The sequence below is a fragment of the Orcinus orca genome, chromosome 7 (assembly GCF_937001465.1).
Source record: "Orcinus orca chromosome 7, mOrcOrc1.1, whole genome shotgun sequence".
Classification (NCBI taxonomy): domain Eukaryota; kingdom Metazoa; phylum Chordata; class Mammalia; order Artiodactyla; family Delphinidae; genus Orcinus; species Orcinus orca.
Window position 1 is genome coordinate 41,647,305 of NC_064565.1, and position 27,126 is coordinate 41,674,430.

At 41.1% G+C, this 27,126-nt stretch overlaps 1 protein-coding gene across 1 annotated transcript; it reads right to left on the minus strand.

The window, feature by feature from the left end:
- Nucleotides 1–3,678: 3,678 nt before the first annotated feature.
- Nucleotides 3,679–25,853, minus strand: RBM43 (RNA binding motif protein 43). Its single transcript, XM_033400069.2, has 4 exons — nucleotides 25,379–25,853; nucleotides 18,502–18,712; nucleotides 8,294–8,382; nucleotides 3,679–7,499 (listed from the first exon to the last, which is right to left on the minus strand). The coding sequence occupies exons 1-4, from the start codon at nucleotides 25,379–25,381 to the stop codon at nucleotides 6,768–6,770; spliced, it is 1,035 nt and encodes a 344-aa protein (XP_033255960.1). The 5' UTR covers nucleotides 25,382–25,853; the 3' UTR covers nucleotides 3,679–6,767.
- Nucleotides 25,854–27,126: the final 1,273 nt, after the last annotated feature.

Below are 27,126 nucleotides of genomic sequence, written 5' to 3' on the forward strand. Positions count from 1 at the left end.
AGCAGTGTCATTGAGAATGGAAAAGAGGAAACAAATACAAAGGATGATATGGAGATAGAATCCAAAATGCTTGGTGAGGGAAGGAAACTGTGAGGTTTTCAGTCTAAGAGGAACCTTGCCAGGGAGAAAGAAGGGGCGTGAGTTGTCTACTTTGGCTGACATTTTTGATAAACCTTAAACAGTTAGCCCATAAACATCAATCTTCAAGCTGCTCCTCCCAATCTTCATACACATCCCTCGAAAACGCTACCATTTTTACATTTTATCTTTCTATTCCCCTCATGAAATCACTTATTTATTTTAAACAAGTTTCTCCAACAACAAAAAGAACCTTTATATTCTATATCCCTCTTCCCACCCACTCCCTAAAAGTCCCTACTTTTTAAGTTAATCCCCTTATAATATCTGAGTCAGTAAAATATTTGTTAGACTAATTTCCTCTAGCACTAAATTTCATAGATAATCAAAAGGAGGTATATTCTACTCCTATTGCTTTTCTCAGAAATTTGTTAACTGAAGGATGGTCTTAACAACCTTACGCATGCTATATAGTATTGTCTTCTAATTAAATGCTTTACTATCTCAAGCATTAATGCGTAGACAGCTTATAGACATTGAGAATTCTCCAGTGAGCTGCTAAAGCTGACAACAACCAGATACCAGCATGGACAGACCCCATGAATCTTCATAACTATCAAATTAAGTCACAAGAGACTTTTGTCTCACTGGTGAAACCTGATCAGGAACTAGGCAAATGGAGGGAATTCAGGGAACATGCCCAGGGCCTTCCTGCCAGGGCAGTAACTGGCCAACCTGCTTGAGTTGGTCTTGCCAGAATTTCCTACATTGGAGGAAATGATACAAGTAAGAAATGAGGACACATCCTGAAGAGATGGTAAGAGATTAGTATTAGTTTTATGATGTTGGCAAGTGGGAAGACTATATCAAAAGACAGAAAATTCCAATGAACACATGTTTATAAGACACTTATTTCAGTATAAAACCCTATACTAAATTCTGTGGCTAACACAAAAATTGTTCTTATATTTCATAAATATTTATGGAATGCCTACTTTGTGCCAGGCACTCTGTTATAAACAGGGGATAAATACAGTAGAAAAAAGACAAAATTCCTGTCCTCATGGAAACCACTATGTAGTGGGAAAAGAAGACAAGAAACCAACAAACAAAAAGTACTGTGAAATGCTGTCACAGAGAAGGTGTTATAGCACATACAACAGGATCCCACACACAGAGCCAGCTGCAAGGATCAGGGGGTTGCAGGAATTTTTTGAAGGAAAGCCATGTGTATTGGTTTCCTAGGGCTGCCATCACAAATTACCACAAAGTTGGTGGCTTAAAACAACAGAAGTTTATTCTCTCACAGTTCTGGAGGCTGGAAGTCTAAGATCAAAGTGTTGACAGGATCACACTCCATTTGAAGACTCCAGGGAAGAATTCTTCCTTGCCTCTTTCAGTTCCTAGTGGCTCCCTGCCATCCTTGGCCTTCCTAGGCTTGTAGCTATATCACTCCACCCTCTGCCTTTGTCATCACGTGAACTTACTCCTCGTTTTCTCTGAGTTTCTGCATCCTCTCCCTTTCTTATAAGGACACGAGTCATCGGGTTAGGGCATCACTCTTAACTAACCACATCTGCAAAGACCCTATTTCCAAATAAAGTCACATTCTGAGGTTCCAGGAAGACATGAATATTGACGGAATACTATTTAACCCACTAAACCGGACAAGAAATTACAGAGGCCTGGTCTAAGGTTGTGGCCATATAAATGGAAAGAAGAGGAAGGAGCCCAGAACGACTCTGTGTTCTCCAGCATGGATGACATAATGGTGCCAGCTCTGAGATGAGGCATTCCAAGCAGAGGGAGCTTTTCTTGGGGTGTTGGTATTACCAATTCTTAAGATTATAGCTACTATTCTTGAACATCTGTTATGTAACATGTTTTCTAAAACTCACAACAACCCTGCAAAATAGGTATTATTTTCAGGTTACAGCTGAGAACACTGAAGCTAGGGGAGTGAGGAACTTTCTCAGAATCCCTCAGTTTGGAAGAGGTAAAAGATGGGAGAGAAGGGGTGAGTGGAGAATATGGAAGAGCGCCCACACGAGTTTCCTAGGCCAGTATTTATACCAGGAAATGATCCTAGAGTAATGAAATCTTGGCAGGATAGTTACATTCCTTAAATTACTATCTTTGGGAAACTCCATACATTGTCGCTAACATGGTTTATATGGAGAAATTCACAAGGCAAATTTGACGTTTCCTTCCCTTTACACCTTTAGATGTGTGAGTCTTCTACTGAGGAATCAAGCAATCTTGTCCCTCAGTTAAAAGTTGTAAAAACTAAGCTATCAAAATTCAGCCATCCCTAAACTTGGCATTCATCTGCCAAACCAAGAGCTGTCCTGCCTTTTCATCCCATCATTGGACTAACCCATCCACAGGCTCTCAGCCTCTGGGAGCTTCTTCTTGCGCTTGTTAAAGAAAATTACTCAAAACACAGAAGTAAGGCAAAAAATAATTTTGTGACCTTTTAATGCCCTGCTGGACAAGCTCTAATAAGCCCACTTGTGGGTCATCTCTTTTGAGGAATGTAAGTTCGTTTCACTTAATATCACAGTTGATAAGGGCAATGACATTTTACAACTCTGTAAAATTATAAGTTTAACTTCTTAAAAAAACGATAAAGTGTGATTATTTTTTCTGTCTAGCAGAGAAAATAACCTTCCAAATCAGTTTTATAACACCGACAAGTTTTGTTTCTAATTTAGCAATTTTTACTAACATGCATTTTCCTATTGACTTTTTTTTGTTGTTGTTGTTGTTTTTTGTTTTGTGGTACGCGGGCCTCTCACTGTTGTGGCCTCTCCCGTTGCGGAGCACAGGCTCCGGACGCGCAGACCCAGTGGCCATGGCTCACGGGCCCAGCCACTCCGCGGCATGTGGGATCTTCCCGGACCAGGGTACAAACCGTGTCCCCTGCATCGGCAGGCGGACTCTCAACCACTGCGCCACCAAGGAAGCCCCCTATTGACTTTTTAATTTCACTTCTCACTTTCTCTTTGAACGAGTTTTGTCGTTCTGCTAGTTTACTCCTTAATAATAATGTAAATAAAACTTTAATTCATGCTTATCGTCTTTTTCTGAGGCTCATGCTGATAATATTGAAATGACTAATATATCCCAGGTAAGAAATGACCCTCCAACCCTACCCCAAGTACTTCTATAGCAAGCACTATTGTAATGGCTTGTTTGCCTGCCTTCTCTGCCAGACTAGGCAGTAACTTCTAAGGAGTCACTGAACATTTCTGTCTTACGTCCCACTGTTGTCTCCAGAACCCAGAGGATGAGCTCAACAAAAATCCCTGAATGAGTTTCATACTCAAAATGCCTCTTCTTTCTCCCACACTTTCTCCCACTCTTCTTTTTCATCATAAGCTGAAACTCCCACATCTTCTCTTTTAACTTGAGAATGGCTTTCTTAACCATCTGCAACCTCTTTGAAAAGTACCAACTTATTATCTAGTTAAATGATACATTTTTCTCCCAATGGCAGACACACAACAGGATTTAGGCTAGAACAGGATAGAATTCACATCATCTTCCTGAGCATCAGTAACCTTCAAAAATAAATTTTAATAAAAATCATTACTACCATTTTGAAAATTAAAATGTCAGTTTTTATTAAGGATAGAAATTGGTTACATGACTAGCATATTATAAGGACAGTGCTGTTAAATGAACTCTAAAATGGCCAGCAATATGTAAAACACCTGAATTATATAATCTTCTCAAGCAGAAGATGCTATATTCATACCCATAAACCAATTAGCATTCAGTGTCTATCCAGTCAAGGAATGAGCCTCAGTATTCTGATCCAGCTCTTTCTTGAAAGACTATTTTTTTAATAGGATTTTTTTTTCATTTATTTATTTATTTATTTTTGACTGCGTTGGGTCTTCGTTACTTTGTGCGAGCTTTCTCTAGTTGCGGTGAGCAGGGGCTACTCTTTGTTGCAGTGTGACGGCTTCTCATTGCGGTGACTTCTCTTGTTGCAGAACACGGGCTCTAGGCACGCAGGCTTCAATAGCTGTGGCACACGGGCTCAGTAGTTGTGGTTCACAGGCTCTAGAGCGCAGGCTCAGTAGTTGTGGCACACGGGCTTAGTTGCTCCACAGCACGTAGGATCTTCCTGGACCAGGGGTCGAACCTGTGTCCCCGGCATTGGCAGGTGGATTCTTTTTTTTTTTTTTTTTTTTTTGCTGTACGTGGGCCTCACTATTGTGGCCTCTGCCGTTGCGGAGCACAGGCTCCGGACGCGCAGGCTCAGCGGCCATGGCTCACAGGCCCAGCCGCTCCATGGCATGTGGGATCTTCCCGGACCGAGGCACGAACCCGTGTCCCCTACATCGGCAGGCAAACTCTCAACCACTGCGCCACCAGGGAAGCCCGGCAGGTGGATTCTCAACCACTGCGCCACCAAGGAAGTCCCTGAAAGACTATTCTATTGGTATTAAATTTGTGGTAATAATGAAAGCCTTGGTAGGTATCAAATATAACTGCCAGTTATCAATTTATTGACTCAGCTATAAATTCATCCTATATGTCTACTCAGTAAAAACAAATTGGGCCCTTTATCCTTCCTTTGTAGCTGGCAAGATATTAAGCTTTCTCAGTAGAGGGCGCTGGAGAGGCACTGCAGGAGGAAAGAGCCTTGTTCCTCCTTCAGTGTGTTCAATTGGCAGGCTCCTCAGAATCCAGGTCCCCGGCAGAGCAAGGGTCCCCCATACGCAGCTTCTCCAGCAGCAGGCTCGTGCAGCATGGGCAGCTGCTCCAGTGTCCAACGCCCAAACCCAAGGCCTCCCCAGCACTGAGCGCCCATAGTACCAAATGGCCAGCGGCACCCGGCCACCAGCAGCTCCCCCCAGAAATCCCCTCAGGCATGTTGTAATGGAGGGTCGCTGGAGAGACACCTTCTAAACAGATTCCTCCAGTACCCTAGAGGATGGATCTCCAGCAAGATTCCCTGGCACAAACCCTATGGCAAAGTCTGGATCTAAGTTCGGAGCTGTAGGGTGGGTGGGGGAGGTTTTCCCTGGGTGCTCTGTCTAAACTACTCCTTATATCTGTTACTCCTATTATCTGGTAGAGTTTTCTCTGTTTATGAGCCAATCCCTCATTATTCCAATCCCGTCATAGTTAATAATTCTTTATATTAAAGTTTCCCTGTTCAAATTACTGTGTGCCTTCTCTCTCCCAACTGGACCCAGACTGAGACAAACCCTTAGAAGCAAAATGAAAGTCAAACACCTTTTTAAAGATACCTTATTGGACACTTCATATAAAGAGAATTTTCCCATGCAAAAAGTTTAGCCATACAGAAATGAAATAACATATTTAAAGAAATAGAAATCATTTACATATTTGGGATTTAGGTAGCTAAGAAAAATGAAAGCATATAGATTTTTCTTATGCTTTTCTACTGATATAAACAGTTCAAATCATCGTAACCATGTTTGTTTACTTTGAGATGAGCAAGATGTATCATTTTATTATCCTGGGAGGGTCTCTGCAGTGTCCCCGGTACTTAAAATTGGCTTAATGCTAAGTTAAATGCAGGTCAGTCACAGACAACCAAATGACTTACAAGCTCTGGCTACCCTTCAGTAAAGAATTTTCAAATCCTTCTGTCATCTTTAAGGAAACATTTCTCAATTGTTTAAGTAGAATTGTGAGAGACTACAAAAGGGAGAAGCACCGTTCGGTAATCAGAGCCATGGGCAAGTTATATTACATCACTAGGCACCAGTCTCCTCATGTGTGAAAGGGGGATAAAGATAGCACCTACCTCACAGGGCTGCTGTCAGGACTGAATGAGTAAAGATATGTAATACACTTAAAATTATGCCTAGCAAGTAAGTGTTTGCTATTATTCTTATTATCCATGATCTTATTCCTGAAATGCTATTAATTTTACAATACAATTATAAAATAGACACTATACTCCCTTCATAATTCCAACAGGAGAACCAACATTTTATGTAAGTACTTAGACTAAGTAAGCAGCAGTAAAAATGTTCTGTATGTCCAGTAGCCTTATACTAATATGGGATTTGGTCAAGTAATGACTACCTGCATCAGAAATACCATGTAAGTATCTTCTCAAGTGAGTTTTGCTAAGATTCTAATTCTATTTGGAGTAAACGCAAATTTTGTAAATGTTAAGAAATTGCCAATGGCATAATAATCATCCAAACTTCTTATATGTTAGAATGAAGGCTACCTCTTTTTTCTAAGAATTTGGGGTTGCAGAGAAAGTGAAGTTTCTTTAAATTTAGTTTTATAATTTTTGAAGTTTTATACCTTAGATATTATCTTTGGGTTTAACTCCTGCTGATGGGCAGGTAGATAACTTCAGACAAGTGTTTCACCTATTCAAATCCTAGTTTCTTCCCCTATAACATGAGGATGGAAATGCCTGTGATGAAAGATGTTCACAAGAATTAAATGAGATAGGGAATTCCCTGGCATCCAGTGGTTAGGACTCCACACTTCCACGGCAGGGGGCCCAGGTTTGACCCCTGGTTGGGAAACTAAGATCCCGCAAGCTGTGCGGTGCAGCCAAAAAAAAAAAAAAAAAAGAATTAAATGAGATAATGTCTGTAAAGCTGGGATCACTCATGACATCACCACTGCTCAGTAAGGGAAGGCAGCAGCCGTTCTTATTACTATTGCTGAGGATTTTATTACCTAACTTTCTGCCTTATTAATTTCATGACCTCTTTTTTAAACAAGTACGTGTCAGAAGAAGATCCTATAATGTCAATGTGCGTATGATAAAAATTAACCAGAACCTGAAGGTACCTTGAACTTAGTTGCTTACATGCCAGCTTAATATTTCTTTTCTCTCTATTTTCCTTTCCTTCCAAAATAAATGTCTCCTTTCTAAGCTCGAAGTGAAGAGCATGTGAATATTTCTCAATGAGCTCTTTTACCTGTTTTTCATTGTTTGGCTGAGAACCACCTTGAGCATTCCTTATACAAAGTGTGGTAATTTCACCATCCACTGTCTCTTGACATACAGCATGAAATTTTTTCAGTGTGCTTTCATAAAATCCGCTCGTCTTTTTCAGGTAAAGGAAAATATCTGTGTCGAGAACAAGCCTTTCTCCTCTTCTCATAGTCTCAGGTGTTGAGGACCTGGGTGGCTTTAAAGAGTGACTACTTTTCCATGTACTCCCTCTGGGGCTCTGTCTATTCCTGTTTTTTTCTAAAAGAGAACTTGCTTTTAATAGCAAAGACTCTTTGAGCTTCTTGATAGCCAGAAATGATCCTTGAACGGAGATTCTTCCATTGGCTTCCAAAGGACTGAAGCATAAAGCTGGGATTTCCCTTTTCAGGTCCATTACCAGACTTCTCAGACCAATTTGACTCCGAAAAACAGAAAGATCAAGGACAGCATTTACAGAGCTGAAGACCTAAAATTAAACAGAGAAATTAAAACAGCACCACCTAGTGGAGCAGACTACATAAACACACTCTTTTTCTGCCACTTTCTTGGTCTCCCCTGCAGTAGCCCCTAAACCAGGCCTCAGCTGCCTAGCACAGCTGGCTTCTTGCGCCATAGCTGCCCGTCAGACGGATGCCACAACCCTATCAAGCCCACAGTGTTCGATTTGGGATTCACATTTCTCACTGGATTACCCTAAATAAAGGTGGTCAAATATTTTTTCAGAGGCATAATGCTTTTTTGAAACAAAGTCTTAAGCAGAACCCAGAGAAATACACTGTTCTGGTTCTGCTCTGTAGATAGGGGTCCCCGTAGAGAGCCCTCCAAGTTAGAAATTCCTCAGATGGCTGCACAGAACCCTAGGTTTCTTACAGAATGAAGCTTTAAACCAATGCTTTGAATTTTACTTTTTCCTCTTACTTCCACCTTTACTGTGTCTTCAAAGCTCCTTTTTAATGTTCATCCTAATTGTTTTTTCCCCTACAAAAGAAGTCTTTAGGTAGATGCCTGACATCATCTATGACAGCATAAAAGCTCACTGTCACTTTAAAAACATTAAGAGGGTCACAGAGAAACATAAAAATGACCAGGCAATAACAAAAAAATTTCAAGACACAGGTTTGACTTTTAACACCGCCTCAGGTTAAGAGGAGTTTGCACTTTCTTTTCTAGAAGTCATGGGATGAGGGTGCTTTGTGCCTCCTATGTAGAGGAGCTACTCTGCAGAAGAAATGGGATCCAGAGAATCAGCATTACACTTACCTTTTCACTAAAATGGGAGACGGTGAGTTGAGCGGGTCTGACCATCTCTGCTAGATAGTGTTTCTCTTTTCTGATGACATTCTCTGCAACTAAGTGGAAAAAGGGCCACCAGAAGTGTTTGTGGCACAATACACTAATAATTATTTTAATTAATAATAATAGAGATGTTCAATGCTTTTAAAATACCTAAGATTTTTTCTGTGTTTCCTCTAAATTCAGCATTTACATAGTTTTTCCTTCTACTTTAACACATTAAAATTTATACATATATATGTATACGTACATACGTAAAACACTTGCATGTTTTGTATGTTATATATAATACATAACAAACACCTAAAAGTAAATCCCCCACCACTCTGTTAACTATGGTCATGAGGACACTTCACCTTTCTGAATCCAGGATATCACACTGTCCTGGTTTGTTTTCCTCTAATTCACTGGCTGACCTGCTCAGTCTCCTTCGCTAATTATCCTTCCCTCCCCATTCTCTAGGCTTTGGCATGCCCCCTCCCACCCCCCCCTGCCCCGCCGCCTCAGGCCTCACACGTCTTTGCTAACCTTACACCCACCCCCTGAGTGATGTCAACAATTTCCACAGCTTTAGACATCATCTCTCTATGTAAATCACCTTGAAAATTCTCTCTTCAACATCGACCTTTCTCCCTTCTGCCTGTGGAAATCTCTACTTCATTATCTGAATAGACGTCTCAACGACCAAAATTCAACTCTTAATAACTAGCTCCCTTCCAAAAGTACTGTTCCTCCCGTGTTCAGCATCTCAGAAAATGACACTTAGTCCATCTACAAATTCTGAACACCCACCAGTTCTCAATCACCTGCCCTGCTACCACCCTAGTCAAAACCAGCACCGACTGGTAGCTCTTATGCTCCACATGTGTCTGCCAGATGGATCACGTTTTAAAAGGACATCACATTCTGTCAGTCCTCTGCTTAAAACCCTCCAATGGCTTCCCATGTCACCTAGAATAAAATCCAGACACCTTACTTTGACCCATGTGCTCCTAAACATAACCTGGTCCCAGCTGCCCATTTAACCACATCTCCTATTCTCTCCTCCTTGCTCATCCCACTCCAGTCACACGAACCTCCCCACTGCTCTTCAGAACGCCCAGCAGGCTGCCCCTCAGAGAATGTTTCCCAGTCCTTCCCTGTGCCTAGAATTTTCTTCCCCCTTATCTGCATGAGTCATTCCCTTACTTCATTCAAGTCTCTGTTCAAATGTCACCCAAACAGAGTATTTTCCTACCCGCTCTACCTAAAGTAGCACTATCCATCACATTCTATCCCTTTATTCTTCTTTATATTTTTTATAGCACCATATTATATAATATGTATAAATATATAAGTATACATAAATATACAAATAAATAAAGCACACAACAATTACATATTCATTTATTGGCTTGTTTATTATCTCTCCACAGATGTATGCTTCATGATAAAAATATATTTTGCCTATTTCATTCATTGCTGTATAACCTCAAGGCCTAGAATGGTGCCTGAAAAGTAATAGACGCTCAATAAGTACTTGGGAATAAATGAATGAATGAGCCCTCTCTTTCTCTCTCTGAGTTAATCAATGCAATACACAAAACTAATAATTTCCCTTAATAATATAAAATTATTAACTTCTACTTTCCCCTTAGAGAAATAATAAGGAGCCCTTCCCGCCATCCCTTACCTGAACATCCCCATTGAGAAGGAATGACATAACGAATGGTGAGAGATACCCACAGTCTTTTGGATACCCACAGATACCCACACTGATAACCCACAGTCTTTTGGATCTCTCTCTGGACGCTATCTTCCCTCAAGCAGAGCAAGGTCTCTTCTGCTCCTACTCTTATGTAGTACTTTTACCTCCAAAAGGCTGGCACGGAGACTCACCTTTCTTTGGCAACTTATTCTACCAGCCACTGTGCTGTACCGAAGGCTGCCCCATCCATGAGGCTGGAGGGGTGAATAGCTCTGCAGACCCAACTTCCTCACTTATGTCAGGTTGGAGGTGGGGAACAGAATGGCTCACTCTAACCTCAGATCCAAACCATATATCTTCAGTCCAACTTTCCCAGTAATAAAGCAGATACTATATGAGAATATCCATTTGTTGGTTTGATCAAAGAGAAGCAAATGGTATAATTATACTGCTGAAGCCACCTCAAAATTGTCCAAGTATTTACCTTTTTTGTGAGATTATAGATAACTTTTGTGGGGTTTTTTTCTGTATTTTACAAATTTTCTACAATAAAACATAACACCTTTATCCCACAATATAGACAGATTTAAAATATAGAAAAAAAGAAGTCTTTAAGACTGCCAGTTATTGACAACTCTATCATGAGACATTTTCACATTTATTCCTGCTTAACACACTATTGTGCCACTTTTATACTCAAGAATAGAATTATTGAGGAGCTTCAAGATGGCGGAAGAGTAAGCCTTGAAGATCACCTTCCTCCCCACAAATACATCAGAAATACATCTACAGGTGGAACAGCTCCTACAGAACGCCTACTGAACGCTGGCAGAAGACCTCAGACCTCCCAGAAGGCAAGAAACTCCCCAAGGGCAAGAAACTTACCCTACCTGGGTAGGGTAAAAGAAAAAAGAAAAAACAGAGACAAAGAATAGGGACGGGAGCTTCCCTGGTGGCGCAGTGGTTGAGAGTCCGCCTGCCGATGCAGGGGACACGGGTTCGTACCCCGGTCCGGGAGGATCCCACATGCCGCGGAGCGGCTGGGCCCGTGAGCCATGGCCGCTGAGCCTGCGCGTCCAGAGCCTGTGCTCCGCAACGGGAGAGGCCATGGCAGTGAGAGGCCCACGTACCGCAAAAAAAAAAAAAAAAAAAAAAAGATAGGGATGGGACCGGCACCAGTGAGAGGGAGCTGTGAAGGAGGAAAGGTTTGCACCCACTAGGAAGCCCCTTCGAGGGCAGAGACTGCAAGTGGCGGACGGGGGGGAACTTCGTAGCCACAGAGGAGAGCACAGCAACAGGGGTACGGAGGGCAAAGCAAAGAGATTCCCGCACAGAGGGTCGGTGCCAACCAGCACTCACCAGCCCGAGAAACTTGTCTGCTCACCCGCCGGGGCAGGCGGGGTCTGGGAGCTGAGGCTCGGGCTTCGGAGGTCAGATCCCAGGGAGAGGACTGGGGTTGGCAGCGTGAACACAGCCTGAAGGGGTTAGTGCGCCACGGCTAGCCGGGAGGCAGTCCGGGAAAAGTCTGGAGCTGCTGAAGAGACAAGAGACTTTTTCTCGCCTCTTTGTTTCCTGGTGCACGAGGAGAGGGGATTCAGAGCGCTGCTTAAAGGAGCTCCAGAGACGGTTGGGAACCGCGCCTATCAGCGCGGACCCCAGAGACAGGCATGGGACGCTAAGGCTGTTGCTGCCGCCACAAAGAAGCCTGTGTGTGAGCACAAGTCACTATCCACACCTCCCCTCCCGGGAGCCTGTGCAGCCCACCACTGCCAGGGTCCCGGGATCCAGGGACAACTTCCCAGGGAGAACGCACGGCGCGCCTCAGGCTGGTGCAACGTCACACTGGCCTCTGCCGTCGCAGGCTCGCCCCCCACACCATACCTCTCCTCCCCCCCAGCCTGAGTGAGCCAGAGCCCCCGAATCAGCTGCTCCTTTAACCCCGTCCTGCCTGAGTGAAGAACAGACGCACTAAGGTGACCTACACACAGAGGCAGTGCCAAATCCAAAGCTGAGCCCTGGGAGCTGTGAGAACAAAGAAGAGAAAGGGAAATCTCTCCCAGCAGCCTTGGGGCAGCGGATTAAATCTCGACAATCAACTTGATGTACCCTGCATCTGTGGAATACCTGAATAGACAACAAATCATCCCAAATTGAGGAGGTGGACTTTGGGAACAATGATATATATATATTTATTCCCTATTTCTCTTTTTGTGAGTGTGTATGTCTATGCTTCTGTGTGTGATATTGCCTGTATAGCTTTGCATTTACCATTTCTCCTAGGATTCTGTCTGTCCATTTTTCTGTTTTCTTTTTTTTGTTTTTACTTAAAAATTTTTTTTCTTAATAATTATTTCTTATTTTAATAACTTTATTTTATTTTACTTGATTTTATCTTCTTTCTTTCTTTTTTTCTTTTTCTTCCTCCCTCCCTCCCTCCCTCCCTTTCTTTCTTTCTTTCTACTTTTTCTCCCTTCTATTCTGAGCTGTGTGGATGAAAGGCTCTTGGTGCTCCAGCCAGGTGTCAGGGCTGTGTCTCTGAGGTGGAAGAGCCAAGTTCAGGACACTGGTCCACAAGAGACCTCCCAGCTCCACATAATATCAAACAGCGAAAATCTCCCAGAGATCTCCAGCTCAACGCCAAGACCCAGCTCCATTTAACGACCAGCAAGCTACAGTGCTGGACACCCTATGCCAAACAACTAGCAAGACAAGAACACAACCTCATCCATCAGCAGAGAGGCTGCCTAAAATCATAAAAAGGCCACAGACACCCCAAAACACACCACCAGACGTGGACCTGCCCACCAGAAAGACAAGATCCAGCCTCATCCACCAGAACACAGGCACTAGTCCCCTCCACCAGGAAGCCTACACAACCCACTGAACCAACCTTAGCCACTGGAGACAGACACCAAAAACAACGGGAACTACAAACCTGCAGCCTGCAAAAAGCAGACGCCAAACACAGTAAGTTAAGCAAAATGAGAAGACAGAGAAACACAGCAGATGAAGGAGCTAGGCAAAAACCCACCAGACAAAACAAATTAAGAGGAAATAGGCAGTCTACTTGAAAAAGAATTCAGAATAATGATAGTAAAGATGATCCAGAATCTTGGGAGTAGAATGGAGAAAATACAAGAAACGCTTAACAAGGACCTAGAAGAACTAAAGAGCAAACAAACAGAGATGAACAACACAATAAATGAAATTTAAAATTCTCTAGAAGGGATCAATAGCAGAATAACTGAAGCAGAAGAACGGATAAGTGACCTGGAAGATAAGAGTGGAAATAACTACTGCAGAGCAGAATAAAGAAAAAAGAATGAAAAGAGATGAAGACAGCCTAAGAGACAACATTAAACATACCAACATTCGAATTATAGGGGTCCCAGAAGAAGAACAGAAAAAGAAAGGGTCTGAGAAAATATTTGAAGAGATTATAGTTGAAAACTTCCCTGATATGGGAAAGGAAATAGTTAATCAAGTCCAAGAAGCACAGAGTCCCATACAGGATAAACCAAAGGAGAAACACATGAGCCAAGACACATATTAATCAAACTATCAAAAATTAAATACAAAGAAAAAATATTAAAAGCAGCAAGGGAAAAACAACATATAACACACAAGGGAATCCCCATAAGGTTAACAGCTGACCTTTCAGCAGGAACTCTGCAAGCCAGAAGGGAGTGGCAGGACACATTGAAAGTGATGAAGGAGAAAAACCTGCAATCAAGATTACTCTACCCAGCAAGGATCTCATTCAGATTTGACAGAGAAATTAAAACCTTTACAGACAAGCAAAAGCTAAAAGAATTCAGCACCACCAAAACACCACCAAATGCTAAAGGAACTTCTCTAGGCAGGAAAAACAAGAGAAGGAAAAGACCTACAGTAACACACCCAAAACAATTAAGAAAATGGTAATACGAACATACATATCAATAACTACCTTAAACATAAATGGATTAAATGCTCCAACCAAAAGACATAGACTGGTTGAATGTATACAAAAGCAAGACCCATATATATGCTGTCTACAAGAGACCCACTTCAGACCTAAGGACACATACAGGCTGAAAGTGAGGGGATGGAAAAAGATGTTCCATGCAAATGGAAATCAAAAGAAAGCTGGAGTAGCAATTCTCATATGAGATGAAATACTCTTTAAAACAAAGAATATTACGAGACAAAGAAGGACACTACATAATGATCAAGGGATCAATCCAAGAAGAAGATATACGAATTGTAAATATTTATGCACTCCACAGAAGCTCACCTCAATACATAAGTCAAATACTAACAGCCATAAAAGAGGAAATCCACAGGAACACAATCAGATTAGGGGACTTTAACACCCCACTTTAACCAATGGACAGATCATCAAAAATGAAAATAAATAAGGAAACACAAGCTTTAAATGATACATTAAACAAATGGACTCCAGTGATATTTACAGGACATTCCATCCAAAAACAACAGAATACACTTCTTTCTCAAGTGCTCATGGAACATTCTCCAGGATAGATCATATCTTGGATCACAAATCAAACCTTGGTAAATTAAAGAAAATTAAAATCGTATCAAGTATCTTTTCCAACCACAATGCTATGAGACTAGAAAACAATTACAGGGAAAAAAATCTGTAAAAAATACAAACACATGGAGGCTAAACAACACACTACTTAATAACCAAGAGATCACTGAAGAAATCAAAGAGGAAATCAAAAAATACCTAGAAACAAATGACAAAGGAGACACGACAACCCAAAACCTATGGGATGCAGCAAAAGCAGTTCTAAGAGGGAAGTTTATAGCAATACAATCCTACCTTAAGAAACAGGAAACATCTCAAATAACCTAACCTTACACCTAAAGCAATTAGAGAAAGAAGAAACAAAAAACCCCAAAGTTAGCGGAAGGAAAGACATCATAAAGATCAGATCAGAAATAAATGAAAAAGAAATGAGGGAAAGGATAGCAAAGATCAATAAAACTAAAGGCTGGTTCTTTGAGAAGATAAACAAAATTGATAAACCATTAGCCAGACTCATGAAGAAAAAAAAGGAGAAGACTCAAATCAATAGAATTAGAAATGAAAAAGGAGAAGTAATAACTGACACTGCAGAAATACAAAGAATCATAAGACATTACTACAAGCAACTATATGCCAATAAAATGGACAACCCAGAAGATATGGACAAATTCTTAGAAAAGCACAACCTTCCGAGACTGAATAAGGAAGAAATAGAAAATATAAACAGACCAATCACAAGCACTGAAATTGAAACTGTGATTAAAAATCCTCCAACAAAAAAAATCCCAGGACCAGATGGCTTCAAAAGCGAATTCTATCAAACATTTAGAGAAGAGCTAACACCTATCCTTCTAAAACTCTTACAAAATATAGCAGAGGGAGGAACACTCCCAAACTCATTCTACGAGGTCACCATCACCCTGATACCAAAACTGGACAAAGATCAAAGATGTCACAAAGAGAGAACACTACAGGCCAATATCACTGATGAACATAGATGCAAAAATCCTCAACAAAATACTAGCAAACAGAATCCAACAGCACATTCAACGGATCATACACCATGACCAATTGGGGTTAATCCCAGGAATGCAAGGATTCTTCAATATACGCAAATCAAACAATGTGATACACCATATTAAAAAATTGAAGGAGAAAAACCATATGATCATCTCAATAAATGCAGAGAAAGTTTTTGACAAAATTCAACACCCATTTATGATAAAAACCATCCAGAAAGTAGGCATAGAGGGAACTTTCATCAACATAATAAAGGCCATATATGACAAACCCCCAGCCAACATCATCCTCATTGGTGAAAAACTGAAACCATTTCCACTAAGATCAGGAACAAGACAAGGTTGCCCACTCTCACCACTATTATTCAACATAGTTTTGGAAGTTTTAGCCACAGAAATCAGAGAAGAAAAAGACATACAAGGAATCCAAATCAGAAAAGAAGAAGTAAAGCTGTCACTGTTTGTAGATAACATGATACTATACATAAAGAATCCTAAAGATGCTACCAGAACACTACTAGAGCTAATCAATGAATTTGGTAAGGTAGCAGGATACAAAATTAATGCACAGAAATCTCTAACATTCCTATACACTAATGAGGAAAATTCTGAAAGTGAAATTAAGAAAATATTCCCATTTACCACTGCAACAAAAAGAATAAAATATCTAGGAATAAACCAACATAAGGAGACAAAAGACCTATATGCAGAAAATTATTAGACACTGATGAAAGAAATTAAAGATGATACAAATAGATGGAAAGATACACCATGTTCTTGGATTGGAAGAATCAACACTGTGGAAACGACTATACTATCCAAAGCAATCTACAGATTCAATGCAATCCCTATCAAACTACCACTAGCATTTCTCAAAGAACTAGAACAAAAAATTTCACAATTTGTATGGAAACACAAAAGCCCCGAATAGCCAAAGCAATCTTGAGAACGAAAAACAGAGCCGGAGGAATCAGGCTCCCTGACTTCAGACTATACTACAAAGCTACAGTAATCAAGACAGCATGGTACTGGCACAAAAACAGAAATAGAGATCAATGGAACAGGATAGAAAGCCCAGAGATAAACCCATGCACATATGGTCACCTTATCTTTGATAAAGGAGACAAGAATATACAGTGGAGAAAAGACAGCCTCTTCAATAAGTGGTGCTGGGAAAACTGAACAGCTACATGTAAAAGAATGAAATTAGAACACTCCCTAACACCATACAGAAAAATAAATTCAAAATGGATTAAAGGCCTAAATGTAAGGCCAGACACTATCAAACTCTTAGAGGTGTACATAGGCAGAACACTCTATGACATAAATCACAGCAAGATCCTTTTTGACCCACCTTCTAGAGAAATGGAAATAAAAACAAAAATAAACAAATGGGACCTAATGAACATTAAAAGCTTTTGCACAGCAAAGGAAACCATAAACAAGGCCAAAAGACAACCCTCAGAATGGGAGAAAATATTTGTAAGTGAAGCAACTGACAAAGGATTAATCTCCAAAATTTACAAGCAGCTCATGCAGCTCAATATCAAAAAAACAAACAATCCTATCCAAAAATGGGCAGAAGACCTAAACAGACATTTCTCCAAAGAAGATATACAGATTGCCAACAAACATATGAAAGAATGCTCAACATCATTAATCATTAGAGAAATGCAAATCAAAACTACAATAAGATATCATCTCACACCAGTCAGAATGGCCATCATCAAAAAATCTACAAACAATAAATGCTGGAGAGGGTGTGGAGAAAAGGGAACCCTCTTGCACTGTTGGTGGGAATGTAAATTGATACAGCTACCATGGAGAACAGTATGGAGGTTCCTTAAAAAACTAAAAATAGGGGCTTCCCTGCTGGCACAGCGGTTGAGAGTCCGCCTGCCAATGCAGGGGACACGGGTTCGTGCCCCAATCCGGGAAGATCCCACATGCCGCGGAGCGGCTGGGCCCGTGAGCCATGGCCGCTGAGCCTGCGCGTCCGGAGCCTGTGCCCCGCAATGGGAGAGGCCACAACAGTGAGATGCCCGCGTACCGCAAAAAAAAGAAAACAAAAAAAAAAAAAACAAAACAAAAAACAAAAAAAAAAACTAAAAATAGAACTACCATACGACCCAGCAATCCCACTACTGGGCATATACCCTGAGAAAACCATAATTCAGAAAGAGTCATGTACCACAATGTTCATTGCAGCTCTATTTACAATAGCCAGGACATGGAGACAACCTAAGTGTCCATCAACAGATGAATGGATAAAGAAGATGTGCACGTATATACAGTGGAATATTACTCAGTCATAGAAAGAAAATAAATTGAGTTATTTGTAATGAGGTGGATGGACCTAGAGTCTGTCATACAGAGTGAAGTAAGTCATAAAGAGAAAAACAAATACCATATGCTAACACATATATATGGAATCTAAAAAAAAAAAAAATGGTCATGAAGAACCTAGGGGCAAGATGAGAATAAAGACGCAGACCTACTTGAGAATGGACTTAAGGATACAGAGAGGTGGAAGGGTAAGCTGAGACAAAGTGAGAGAGTGGCATGGACATATATACACTGCCAAACGTAAAATAGATAGCTAGTGGGAAGCAGCCACGTAGCACAGGGAGATCAGCTCGGTGCTTTGTGACCACCTAGAGGGGTGGGATAGGGAGGGTGGGAAGGAGGGAGACACAAGAGGGAAGAGATATGGGGACATAGGTATATGTATAACTGATTCACTTTGTTATAAAGCAGAAACTAACATACCATTTTAAAGCAATTATACTCCAATAAAGATGTTAAAAAAATAGAATTATTATTTTTTAAATACACTTTAAACTTTACCAGTCCCATGAATTATTTTAATGAAATTCAATTTTTAATTTCATTACAGAAGTATTTCTAAGATTATAAAAACTTGATTGGGAAATACCTTTTTTTTCTTTGAATGTTACATATGCAACTCCCTTGGTTCTTGTTGGATATATCACATCTTCAACAACTCCACCCTCATTCTCAATATCTTGAAAGTGACTCTTCACTAATACGGTCAGCGACTGATCATTAACGGAACAAACTGGAAGACCAGCAACTACAATTGTTCTTTCAGAAGCTTCGGATTCCTTGACCTTCAAAACTGATGCCTGCAAAAACACAGTAGGATACTCTTCAAATATATAGGATTCTGCTTAATATAGGCAATGTTACACACCAGTGGGAAAAGCTATTTTATTCAATAAAGGCACTCTTGCAATTGATTAGATACTTGAAAACAAATATTAAGGTTAGAGCCTGGCCTCATACCATATGCCAGCATAAACTCTATATAAATTTGAGAGTTAAAATGTAAAAAGGAAACCCCTTTTATTAATAAATGGAAAACACTGGTTAACATTTGTCTGATTTTAGAAAGACCTAAAAATAATTGTAATCACAAAGGAAAAGATTGAGATATAAATTTTTTTTAAGATTTTTTTTTTGATGTGGACCATTTTTAAAGTCTTTGTTGAATTTGTTATAAAATTGCTTCTGCTTTATGTTTTGGTTTTTTGGCCCTGAGGCATGTGGGATCTTAGCTCCTTGACCAGGGACCACCTGCAGGGGAAGGGGAAGTCTTAACCACTGGACTGCAGGGAAGTCCCGAGATATAAATTTTTTAAATCAAAATTTTTTAAAAAGTCAAGCTAATCAATGAAAAAAAAAGAACAAAATACCTAGGAATAAACCTACCTAAGGAGACAAAAGACCTGTACGCAGAAAACTGTAAAACACTGATGAAAGAAATTAAAGATGATACAAACAGATGGAGAGATATACCATGTTCTTGGATTGGAAGAATCAACATTGTGAAAATGACTCTACTACCCAAAGCAATCTACAGATTCAATGCAATCCCTATCAAACTACCACTGGCATTTTTCAAAGAACTAGAACAAAAAATTTCACAATTTGTATGGAAACACAAAAGACCCCGAATAGCCAAAGCAATCTTGAGAACGAAAAACAGAGCTGGAGGAATCAGGCTCCCTGACTTCAGACTATACTACAAAGCTACAGTAATCAAGACAGTATGTTACTGGCACAAAAACAGAAATAGAGATCAATGGAACAGGATAGAAAGCCCAGAGATAAACCCATGCACATATGGTCACCTTATCTTTGATAAAGGAGACATGAATATACAGTGGAGAAAAGACAGCCTCTTCAATAAGTGGTGCTGGGAAAACTGGACAGCTACATGTAAAAAAATTAAATTAGAACACTCCTTAACACCATACACCAAAATAAACTTAAAATGGATTAAAGACCTAAATGTAAGGCCAGACTCTATCAAACTCTTAGAGGAAAACACAGGCAGAACACTCTATGACATAAATCACAGCAAGATCCTTTTTGACCCATCTCCTAGCAAAATGGAAATAAAAACAAAAATAAACAAATGGGACATAATGAAACTTAAAGGCTTTTGCACAGCAAAGGAAACCATAAACAAGATGAAAAGACAACCCTCAGAATGGGAGAAAATATCTGCAAATGAAGCAACTGAAAAAGGATTAATCTCCAAAATTTACAAGCAGCTCATGCAGCTCAATATCGAAAAAACAAACAACCCAATCCAAAAATGGGCAGAAGAGCTAAACAGACATTTCTCCAAAGAAGATGTACAGATTACCAACAAAAACATGAAAAGATGCTCAACATCACTAATCATTAGAGAAATGCAAATCAAAACTACAATGAGGGGCTTCCCTGGTGGCACAGTGGTTGAGAGTCCACCTGCTGACGCAGGGGACACGGGTTCGTGCCCCGGTCCGGGAGGATCCCACATGCCACGGAGCGGCTGGGCCCGTGAGCCATGGCCGCTGAGCATGCGTGTCCGGAGCCTGTGCTCCGCAACGGGAGAGGCCACAACAGTGAGAGGCCCACGTACCGCAAAAAAAAAAAAAAAAAAAAAAACTACAATGAGGTATCACCACACACTGTCAGAATGGCCGTCATCAAAAAATCTACAAACAATAACTGCTGGAGAGGGTGTGGAGAAAAGGGAACCCTCTTGCACTGTTGGTGGGAATGTAAATTGATACAGCCACTATGGGGAACAGTATGGAGGTTCCTTAAAAAACTAAAAGTAGAACTACCATACGACCCAGCAATCCCACTACTGGGCATATACCCTGAGAAAACCATAATTCAAAAAGTGTCATGTTCCACAATGTTCATTGCAGCTCTATTTACAATAGCCAGGACATGGAAGCAACCTAGGCGTCCACTGACAGATGAACGGATAAAGATGTGGCACATATATACAATGGAATATTACTCAGCCATAAAAAGAAATGAAATTGAGTTATTTGTAACGAGGTGGATGGACCTAGAGACTGTATTAAAGAGTGAAGTTAAGTCAGAAAGAGAAAAACAAATACCGTATGCTAACACATATATATGGAATCTAAAAAAAAAAAAAAAAAGTGGTTATGAAGAACCTAGGGGCAGGATAGGAATAAAGATACAGATGTAGAGAATGTACCTGAAGACACGGGGAGGGGGAAGGGTAAGATGGGATGAAGTGAGAGAGTGGCAAGGACATATATATACCACCAAATGTAAAATAGATAGCTAGTGGGAAGCAGCCACATAGCACAGGGAGATCAGCTCGGTGCTTTGTGACCACCTAGAGCGGTGGGATAGGGAGGGTGGGAGGGAGACACAAGAGGGAGGGGATATGGGGATATATGTTTATGTATAGCTGATTCACTTTGTTATACAGCAGAAACTAACACACCATTGTAAAGCAATTATACTCCAATAAAGATGTTACAAAAGAAAAAAAAAGTTAAGGTAACCACAAAATTTTGTAGTTTGGAGTTGGCTGTATGTTTTCTTGATTGTAGAGTTGAAAGTACATAAGGTAATAAAAAACATATTCTTTTTTTTCTTTTTTTTTTTTTTTTTGGTAATATTAGGAAAAGTCACCATAAAAAAATAAAACCCTGGAAATAACATTGGAGCTACAGTGAAGTAAACCCTGCCTTCCAGCACATACCTGAAATAGAATTCAACCACTGAGAGCACATGCTATTGTAGACTGTGCCACCCTGGGAACAGAGGACCAAGTGCAAGTAGATCCTTCCCTGGGCTCACCCTCTGTGAACTTCTTGTATTAAGGTTTTAATTTGTTCCCCAGCTCATTTAGGGGAGTGGACCTATAAACTTCTCCCAATGCATATAGGTAGTCCAGCTTGATTACACCAGAGCTCAGACAAAATCTATCCTAAATTACCCCCAGGGAGGACAGGATGTCTCACAGGTCCAAGTAACGGTTAATAGATCATAAAGATGTTTCGGTTTTCAGTTCAGAGGACTCTATATACTCAGAGTAGGACTTCACTGGGGATAGGCAAACAGCTTCTGACCCCCCTAATCAAGAAAACAGTCTAAGCATACACACAGTGTCCATTCTAACCCAGGAGCATCTTAAAATGAAAGTAGAAGAATAAAAAAGAGAATAAACACAATTAAGGGGAGCAATCAGCAGCATAGGGGAGATTTCAACAATTTCTTGAAGACGGAAAAGATACAGAAGTATGTGGAAGGATAAGACAGAGGGAATCCAGAATAAAGAAAAGGGGGTTGCAATGCAAAGGTGACAACTTTCATGGCAAGAACCTCAGAAATGAAAAAAGGGACCAAAACCAGAAAGATTAGTTGAAAAGCTAGCGGCAAAACAAAACTGAATGGACACTCTAGGGAGAATCTGACCTGCTAGTGTGGGTGCTGGCACCCCAGAGCAAGCCCCCTCCCCCTCCACTTTCTGGTATTTGCAAGGGCCCAAGCCTAAAGATCATAAGTAAATTAAAGTGTGCATGTTTTCAGTAAATTATAGAATACCAAAAAAAGAGAATCTATTTGACACAGCTGCGAGGAACATTTTTCTGTAAGTGGAAAAAGGAAAAATACACATGACATTGGACCAAAAGGAGAAAAAGTAATCACAGCACACTATTATTAGGCCCTGCTGTAAACAGTATTTACTGTTTGCATAATAATATAGACACTCTCATTGGTTTTTATCTTTTAGACTAATTCTGTTAAATCTTCAAAATACCAAAGACTTAAATATGATTATAGAATAAAATGGAAACATTCAACCCTGTCAATGTAAGAATAAAGGCAAAACTAACAGAAGTTGAGAAAAAAAGATAGAAAGAAAAATCTATACTTATATTACTGAAAATCATGTAATACCATCAAAATTTTAAGTATATTATGAAAGTTACAAAAATAGTCCACAGGAGAATTTAAAAATATTAATAAAACTTTCAAGCTTGAAAGGTGGGAGAAGTCAGAGGTTACTTGAGTGAAATCCTTATTTATCATAGCAGGAATTCAATAATAGAAAATGCCTAAAGTCAATGATGACCGCCCCCAGGATATGCACTCTCTCAGCATCTCCTCTGACTTTTCAGCTGGTGGTTATAAAATAAGGTGGCAAAAATGTACCTGCATTTCTTAGAATATAGAGTATCTTGTCGATTAGTTAATCAATTAACAAATACAGTATTAATGAAGCAGGTGTTCTATATCTGGCAATATGCTGGGTACCAAAGATGACACATATGAAGACATAAAGCACACCCCTCACCCTGAAATTGTTCCACCATAAAACCTTACTGAGCATTTATTATGTGCGGGGCACCTGGATGGGCCTTAAGATTACCAACACACACACAAAAAGAGCCTCTAAGTTATGGATGAGAAGGAGGCAGGCACATACACAAATCATTTCAACAAAGCTTGGTAGGCACAAAAAGAGGGAGGCCTACTTTTCTACAAGAAGAACAGACCAACACCCCAAAATCTGAGAAGGATACAGGACCATTCACAATAAAGTTCACTTAGGATTAGGAAGCAAGATTAATTCTGGCTAAACCAGTCAAAAAAGGCTTCATGAAAGAGAGAACTTGAAGGCTTAGGTCGAATTTTAACTAATGGTCAAATTTGATTAAAAATGCAAAAGAGGGCTTCCCTGGTGGTGCAGTGGTTGAGAGTCCGCCTGCCGATGCAGGGGACACGGGTTCGTGCCCCGGTCTGGGAAGATCCCACATGCCGCGGAGCAGCTGGGCCCGTGAACCATGGCCGCTGAGCCTGCGCGTCCGGAGCCTGTGCTCCGCAACGGGAGAGGCCACGACAGTGAGAGGCCCGCGTATCGCAAAAACAACAACAACAACAACAACAAAATTTTTTTGATTAAAAATAATGCAAAAGAGTTCACAGCAAAAGCAAAGGGACAGAGGAATGGAGGATGAAAATGGCTCATATTGAGACATATAAAGAAAAGGTAGTGTCTCCTGAAAAGGAAACTCATAATAATTATGAACTCTTTGTTATGGGAGGTACTTTTAATGGAGGAAAACAGTTTCTTAAAATATTCAGGGACAAATAAATTGCACAGGAAACAATAAAAATATAAAAATGTGTTCCTCCATCCTAGCCCCAAGTGGTAAGATGTAATTATCCCAAAATAGTTCTTTCTAGAAAAGGAAAAAAAAAATGACAGATTTTTGAGACTTTAAGGGGATTTTTATTTCACATGAGATTTGTCTTGATTTACTATACATCTGGCTCTAACAGTCCACACCAACCTCCACGGATAAGTGGCTAGTGTATTAGCTTCCTTTTCTTCATCAGTGCCAAAGAAAATCTTTAAATCAATTTAAATTCGGAAAATCTTACTCCGCCTCTGCCCTCATCAATACTAATACCATATTTCTTTGTTCAAATGTCTACATTTATCTTTGAAATCAAAGAAACTTCTCCTTGATGTCTATTGATGTCTTCTACCCACCGTTAGGAAGAAAAAGAGAGGTCTTGGAGATAGCCCTTTCAAGAGTTACCATATGGAGATACAGAATTTTGAAACATGAGCAGCATTTTGGTCGGCAGGTATTAAAATGACGGCAATTTCCCTGCATCAATGATACATTTTAAGAGACTTTTGACCATAGTATCAGAAAACAAAAAGAAAAACTGAGTTTATTTTTGTAAGTAAAGCACTTGGGAGAGATAATTAAATTTATTCACTGAGTTCGCTTACATTCCTTTTCTCAAAATTAGGTGTCTATTTTCATTCACGTTGCCTTTACTGCCACCGGTAAACAAAGTCGCACTTGCACTTCACAACTGCTTGGGCACTTCTGACCGGGAATTGAAGGCCCTGCCACTGCTTTTAAGCGCTTGATCCAAAGTACACGGAAGCCTAAATCTTAAATTTGCTAACTGTTCTTGCTAGGCAGCAAAGATGGTGACAACACAGAGCCCTTTGTGTCTGGAGAAAGAACTAAGGCCACAAGAGAAAATTCCCGCTAAGACGTCAGGCTGCTTTCCCAACTGTGTCCTTGGCTAGAATCCTTCTTGCTGGCCCTTTACAAAAGGAAACGGTGGCCTCCATTTCTGGGCAATTCTCTCCTCTCCTGCTCCCAAAGTGTGGCAGGACAACAGTTAAGCCCTAACACTGCCTGCGAGTCCACTCGTCGACCAAACAGCTGTGTCCCCGACAACCAGGCACTAGGTGCCGGAGGAGGCCGCGGCGATGCGTCCCTTTGGAGCTGGCCTGCGGTGAAGCGCGCGGAACTGCCACCCGTACAGGTGCAGACAAACCGGGCTAGGTTTGCCTTCGGGGTCCCTCCCCGCGCCTCCCCGGTCACCCCGCACCCTCGCCCGTTCTGCCCGGCTCCGCGTCCTCCTGGGGGACCGTGGTGACGGGACGAGGACCACTCCGCCCTGCAAAACCCAAAGCAAAAGCAACTTGCCATGGCGGAAGAGAGACGCGCCCTCGGCGGCCGGCGGGGCCCAGAGCTAGCGGAGCGCGGGCGGCGCGGCGGGAGCTGGCTGACGGGTTTTGGTTTCGGTTTTCTGTTCCCGCTCGTTTGGAGACAGCCCCTCCACCCCACCCCGCGGTTCTGCGGCCTCGGGGTCTCGGGGCCTCGGGATGAGCGCCCGGACCTGGGGCAGTTGCTCTCCGGACGCCCTCAGTAGTTTCGCAACTTTTGAAATCAAGCTGGAGAGAGGTCGGGGCGGGGGGGGGGATTCCCCCGCGGGAATGCGGGGATTCTCCGGGTGCTGTGTCTGTCCTGTGGGCAGTGGATCGTCCTTCCTATGCCATCTTTATCTCCCTAGTTGTGTTCTCACCGCACCACGCCTGTTTCTCCTCTCGTCCCCTGTCCAGGACCAGTGGCCAGGTGCGCAGAGCACAGGATGAAAGGTCCCTGCTAAAAGAGAGCTCACCATCCTGGCCATCCCGCGCTCAGATTCCTGAGTCTGGCACCACAGGGACACAGGGAATCTACAGACATAGCTTAAAAGTCAAAGAGAGCATGAGTAAGAAAAGCAAATAGCTGGCTAGTATGCAGAAGTTCAATTCCACTCCTAAGAAATACAAATTGAAATCATAACAGGATCCCCTTTTTTCCATGATTAGAGTGGCAAAAATTAAAAAGTGCTGATAATACCCAGTGTCAGCCAGAGTATGAGGAAACAACAATGTTGCTGCAAGCATAGATAGGTTAAGGATTTTGGCCCCTCTCAAAAATGTAAAGTGAAAAAAAAAAGAAAAGTAAAAATGCATATATATCCTTGGAATTAGCAACTCCACTTTCAGAAATGAACTGAAGTTACAGTGCACGAGTAGAACTAAGATACTGTACAGATATTTTAATTGTGCATTGCTTGTAATACAATAATTTTTTTCGGAAAGTCTGGGATCCACCCAGTTAAACCATGAAATAGAACTATTTATGGTCGATGGCACATCTGTTAAGGCCTAAGGCTATGAAGATTTTAAAACAGTGAGGTAGATCTATATGTAATTCCCCAATTTATATTTTATATTCAGATTCCTATGAAGATTTTAAAACAATGAGGTAGATCTATATGTAATTCCCCAATTTATATTTTATATTCAGATTCCTACACTTAAATGCCCGCTTGAATGTCTGATAGGCATGTGAAGCCTAATAGGACCTTCCTCCCATTCTTCCCTCTCAGTAAATAGCACTACCACCCACTGAGGAACTTAAACTCAAAACTCACTTGTCTTCCTTAATTCCTCTTTTCCTTAGCTCATTAGTACATTCCATAAACTGCACACTATCTCCAACTTTATCTCTACCACCCAGATCAACTGCATCCTCCGCCGTGCCCTTCGGCCTTGTTCAATTCATTCTGGATACCACACCCAGGATGATATTTTTTAAATGTAAATCAGGTTTGATCCCTGTCTGAACACTTCATTGTTTTCCCATTGCACTTTGAATAAAATTTACTTCCCCACCAAGGGGACTTGCCCGCACCACCACCCCACCCCTCCACCCCACCACCACCCCCCCCACCCCCCCACCCCCCACCCCACCCCCCCCGTTTCTATGTCATGACCTGGATGGCTCCTCCCTGATATTCACTTAACTGGCTCATTGCTGTCACTGGAGCCTTAGCTCAAATGAGCCCTCTTCAGGGAGACTGTTTCTGATCACCCAGTCTAAATTTGTCCCCCCAGTTATTA